Below are 6,298 nucleotides of genomic sequence, written 5' to 3' on the forward strand. Positions count from 1 at the left end.
ATGCAAGAAGCCACGTATCACTCAACTCCCCCAACTCCTGCGCTCTACATCATTCTCATCGGCATCGTGTTCGTTGCGGCCGTCAACGGGCACGATCTCGTCGCGCATTTGGTGGGGGTTGATTTTTGTGTGGATCTGGTGCGGTTTGATCCGCAGTTGGGTCTTGTGGAGTTCGCGGTGCCTTCGGTTGTGATTGTTGGGTCCTTGGTGGAGTTTGTGGGGGTTTCGTTGCTTTTGATTCAGGTGACCCCAACTAATTAATGTTTGTTGATTTATTTAGAAATTTCTATAGTTTTCAGAATTATATCCAGTAATTCTTAATGATCTATGAATATTGCTTCCAAATATCAAGAACCTCATATTGCTTCCAAATATCAAGAACCTCGGATTAAATCTTCTTCAATAAAGATCCTAGACTTAAGAAATCGTGCTTAATCATTTATTTGGTAACTTTTAGAAATTTTATATTTTAACTTAAATACGTACAAAAGTGTTTTTATAAAATTAAATTGATGAAAATATGTGCTAGAGACAGAATTTGGCATTGTGACCACAAGATAAGAGTCATAAAAATTTTACAATATGTAAGTCATGAAATTTTTAGTAGATATCCAATTTTTCTGTCGAACACTACAGTTCAAGGAATCCATTCAGAAATAAAATGTTGTGTACGTATATTTGTTCTGAAAAGATACATTGTACATAAAATTATGCATATTGAGTTACTATCTGTGGGGGGTTTTACTCCCCAAAAGACTCCGGCCCCTGAAGGAAATAGAGAAGACAACAGAAATTGCAGGAAGCCCCATCTTTCTTTATTATTAATCAAAGGGCACCTAAACATTTAACCTTAGCCCACATTAACATTTACGCTTAGCCCACATTTCAAGGCGCCATCCTAAAGCCATAAATTTGTCGGATTCGGATCCTCTCCACTACAAAAAAAAATAGTGGAGGGACCACTACATAATCACAGCCATTGATTATCTAGTTGATGGTTATGATTTTTTCTTTTAGTGCAAATTAGGAATGAGTGCAATACACGGGGGTATGGTAAGTGTTAGATTTAGATTGTATCATAACCGCCTACTAAATAATCAACGCTTGAGATTAAAAGTAGTGGTCTCTCCACTACTTTCACACCCCCACCCTCACCCTCACCTAGGAGTATATATAGTTCAATCTCACAATGGGAACCATGGATCATTCACTGTTTGTCTAAGCCAGCATGTCATACCAAGGATTACCTTAGTCATTCTCCTCGCATCTTCGGACTTCACATTGGAATTCATTTTTCTCCTTGGGCACACAACTTGACTCGGATGCCACTTAGGGGCTGTTTGGTTGTATGTTTTTACCATGTAAAAGGATGTAAAGTGTAAAAAAGTGGGTCCCAATGTCAGCTTTCATCACTTTCAATTGTTTGTTTGTAGTTGTGAAAATAGTGTAAAGTGATTTCATATGCTGATGTGACTTGTAAAGTGATTTCATGAAAAAAAGACATGATTTTAGGAGAAAGCTAACATTGAAGTTAGGAAAAAATAATAAAAAATAATTCCAACCAATATGATCATTTGAGTAGGGACCACTTTTTACACTTTCCAAACAAACAATTAAAGTTTTATTTTGCAAACCAAACAAGTTTTTTATGATTCCAATGGAATAAAAAACAAACAAAGAAAAGTATAAAAGTAAAATTGATGAGGTGGACAATAACTTTCCAAGCTGTGTCATAAATACACAACTTTACCGACAACAACCAAACAGCCCCTTACGTGGATTTTTTAGGCCCAACAGAGGGTTAATGGACCTTAGATAAATTCTAGGAAACCCAAAAGCTTATTGGGAGTTAATGGGTCTTAAATGGAGCTAGGAATCAAGTCAGACTTTGGCCAAACTTCCACTTAAACTCACCACTCTCTCTGATCCTTTTCAATGTGGGCCTTTACTCAGACGTAATTACCTTAACAAGTGTCCTCACACCATAATTACAAAATTTTAGCAACCTATCAAACTCTTGTAGATTACATATTTTCTTTTTAAAACCCAAATCAAGAAAACAAGATTGTTTGTTTACTTTGTTAAGAGCTAATACATTATGGTGAAATGAAAGCAGATGGAGAAGGGATATAGCTATAGGCTAGAGAAACATGCCCTGAATTTGCTGATCGTTGGGCCGGTGCTCTGGGTAATAGGCTCTATCCACAACCTGTGTCAATTCTATGAGAGATCGAACAGCCATGTTCAGATTCTTCAGAAGAGTGTTCAGATTCCTTTCCTAATGGGCAGTCTTCTGTTCTTGGTGGGAGGATTCTTTAATCGTCACAACGTCTTCAGCCACATGATACTGGTATAGTTCTCATTACCAATTCATAACCATGAACAGTGGAATGTGCATTCAAATTATTGCAAATGAAGAGAAACTCCTTTTAATTGACATCTGCATGTAGTATGTTATTATCAGAAATCCATTGATCAGCAAGGATACTCTAATAAGTTCTGCTAGGTTGTTTTCCAAATTCTTAGCAAAAATGATGGAACTAGGCCAGAGCAAAATCATACTGTCTCTAATGGCAAGTATGTTGGATATTTTGTTGGAAAAAGTCAATATTGCCACCTAACTTCCACCAAAAACTTCACAATTCCCCACTAACCCCACCTTTCCCTCACTCGTGCCTTCAACAACCACACTGTTGTCTTTTGACTCTTTCTCCTCTCACTAATATAAAAACCCCTCCACAGTCTCCACCTCAATTAAGAGAGAAAAATGCTTCCACCTTTTCCCTTTTCGTAACCTTCATAATAGAGGAGGAGCCACTGTTGTTAAGTGAGGAGGAAGATGGTGGTTTTGGTGATTGTGTGGTTGTTTTTCTTTATGCTTCATATTGTTATTGCTGATAAGGGCGATAAGTATTTTGGGCAACCGTCTTCGTCTGAGCAGATACTCTGCACTCTCGTCCAAGTACAGAACATCCAGAGGTTTTTACCGCTAGGGGGAGGGGACCGATTACGCCAGGGCGATAGGCGAGTCCTCAATCTTCTAGGGTAGTTCTTGCACGACTGCATCTCGTTCAGGCCAGATTTTATTGTTTATTTTATTCGGATTTATCTGCATGCTATAACTTTATTTGATATTTTTCCAACAATCTAGAAGATTGAGGATATAGTTGTTAATTTTTAAAATAGAAAAAATTTTAAAATTACTATTTATCAACTCTTATTGTTCACTCGGAAAAATACAGTTACTGTTCATTAAAGCGTTTTCATCCGTGAGATTTGCTGAAACTATTCATTAGTGTTCATCGGAAAAATTAATTTGAGATTACTATTACTGTTAATCTGATTTAATTACTGTAATTAATTACTAAAATTAATTAGTTATTATAATTGATTAATTGCTATTAATTGTTCTTGACTAGTAATTAATCTAGCTTGCTATGCAACGCATGTGTTTCTTCCAAAAGCCTTTGTGCCTCTTTCTCATCCTCTGCTAGATTCGAGCATAACATGTCATTTTGCTTCTAGGCTCATATCCAAGGGATTTTAATCGTCTACTTGCCAGTAGAGCCTTGTTTTGATGAGAAACTTGGATGATTGATAATTATGATGATAATTAATCTCAAATGGTTAAGGGCCATGTGAATGTTAAGTGTATCAAAACGTTGCATGCCAAGTTCAATTGGGAAAAAATAGCCTCTTATCACTCATCATCAGTGAATTTTCTAGGACTGGAGGTAATTGCATCTCTTTGCTAACTTGTAGTTAAATTTTTGACGTGCCTTCTGTGGAAAATTAGATGGATATTCTGGCTGGACTTCACAATCCTCTAATGTTGTTTATTAAATTTGTCTAGTGGGGTTTTAGTCTGGGTCCCTATCTTGATATACGATTATTGGTGTCCAGATATTGAAGTTCAAAGAGTAAAATGCTAACTATTGATACAAAGTATTAATATTTAAAAAAAACAATCAGTTACCTGGAAAGATCATCATATAATATGATTTCAGTTATAGGAAAACATGGACAGCTAGATCTCTAATATCATCTTGCAAGCTATGCATCTTTTAAATTCTATTTTATATGGTGAATTATTTTTTTAATCTTCAAAAGTAAAGATTATCTCTTTTATTGCATTATGATGGATATTACAATAAATGTTCATATGTCATATTAGATCACTTGCATTTGTTACATGATTAATTACAAGGATTTATGCAAGAATGCACTTATTAAAATTTAAAGCACGTGTGTATAAAAAATAAAAAATATTTCAAATATCAAAATGATATGTTTAAGAGGTGGCTAGAAAATGGCCACGTAAATTTGGAAGGTCTCTTTTGTAGGCAACCAATTTAAATTTGGAATGACTCTTTATATATATATATATATATGAAGTATGAAATATTCTTTAAGATACGAAATCCAATTATAAGGTTCTCTCGAATGCTTTGCATATAAGTATTAGTAATTTTATTCATGTATGTGTATATGCATGCATATCAACTGTATTTTAGTTCCACATTAGTTTGAAATGTTCAGAAGTTAAGGACCAAATTCCAATATGCACAAACCCTTTGTGCTTTTGCTTTCTATTTCTTCCTTGATAATTACAATTTCTACTTGACATGAGCGCATATCAAATCTTGTTTAAAACCTTAGACATTTAAAATGATAATGTCAAATTATTATAATCCATTGTTTCTTGATAAGAGACATCAATAACTATACTAAACATATTTTAATGTTCTATTATTTTAATAGTGACTAGGAAGAATCATTGTATAGTTCTTCATTTGACTACATGTATAATGCTTTCTCTTGAGATTTTAGGAAATAATTAGAGTTGATATAAATATGCTTTGTCAACTAATATGCCTCGTTACAGGAGATGTGATGAATCAATGTCTTGAAAAATCATATCAAGAGGTATATCTTATAACTTCTATCTATATGATGAATAAAAGTTATATTAAAATTAGTCCATCAAATAATTAAAAATTGTTGTTAGGTTCCCTTATCCTTATAAGTTGTTTCAAATTAATCCCTCCTCTTGCTACTTGTACTCTTACCTAGAGATGCTAATTTTTAAAATAACTTAACAAGAAGGGGACCTAATGTCAATTTCAAACAATATGAAGGACTAATTATAAAATAACATAAGGACTTGAAAAATATATATCATCGCATGCTAGGCAAAATTGTGATTCTAGACTTTATAAAGCCTGAGAAGAATTTGATGATCCATTGACTAAAGGTCTATCTAGGAGTGTGGTTCTAGATTCATCGAGGCAGATGGGGTTAAGCCCATAAGTGAGGTCACTGATAGTGGTAACAAAACCTTTATTTGGAGACGCAGTCCCAATATAGGTTCAATATGGTAGTAACAAGCTAGACTAGTGACACTCGTGTGGAGCATCGACTTAGATATATTTATATATCATTATGGTAGCATATGCTACTACCCCTTCTCTATGGTGACGATGCTCTTATGATACAACTGGTTAGGATGAGTTTTACTCTTAATAAGTCCAACGCGTGTATTACGGAGGGTATGATATACGGTTGAAGTATCCTTGGAGGACTTATCTACATGAGAGGAATCGTGATGGCCGTGGTTGGGGGGCTGGGCTAACCCCTAGAAATTCTCATGAGTCGGTTATTATGAGCATGACCTTTAACGCTCAACCCATTTTGCTCAATAGATGAAGACATATTGTGTGTGTTTTCGTCAATACCTGGTACAAGGGGCCTAATTCAAGGCCTAGTCCATTATGTCCCTCAGGTGGCGATGAACTCACTAAGGAAAGGTTCAAAGCTGAAAGTTACCTCTCCCGAATTCACGATACGAAAGGTTGCACAACCTATATTTGTTTTGTGATTTATTGATTTATTTATTGTTTTTTGAGTATTCGATCAATATTACCTTTTGGGGGGACTGTTGGATATTTTGTTGAAAAAAGTCAATATTGCCACCTAACTTCCACCAAAAACTCCACAATTCCCCACTAACCCCACCTTTTCCTCACTCGTGCCTTCAACAACCACACTGTTGTCTTTTGACTCTTTCTCCTCTCACTAATATAAAAACCCCTCCACAGTCTCCACCTCAATTAAGAGAAAAAAACGCTTCCATATTTTCCCTTTTCATAACCTTCATAATAGAGGAGGAGCCACTGTTGTTAAGTGAGGAGGAAGATGGTGGTTTTGGTGATTGTGTGGTTATCTTTCTTTATGCTTCATATTGTTATTGCTGATAAGGGTGATAAGTATTTTGGGCAACCGTCTTCGTCTGAGCAGA

General features: G+C 35.3%; 1 protein-coding gene across 1 annotated transcript in view; it reads left to right on the top strand.

Annotated features, from left to right (window-relative positions):
* Positions 1–6,298, top strand: part of LOC109845869 — an 11,934-nt gene continuing 5,636 nt past the window's right edge. The window contains exons 1-2 of the mRNA XM_020415120.1: positions 1–243; positions 2,117–2,350. Of these exons, the coding sequence (XP_020270709.1) occupies positions 1–243; positions 2,117–2,350 (477 nt within the window). The remainder of the gene's footprint in view (positions 244–2,116; positions 2,351–6,298) is intronic.

This window comes from Asparagus officinalis, chromosome 6 (genome assembly GCF_001876935.1).
Source record: "Asparagus officinalis chromosome 6, Aspof.V1, whole genome shotgun sequence".
In the NCBI taxonomy this organism is placed as follows: Eukaryota; Viridiplantae; Streptophyta; class Magnoliopsida; order Asparagales; family Asparagaceae; genus Asparagus; species Asparagus officinalis.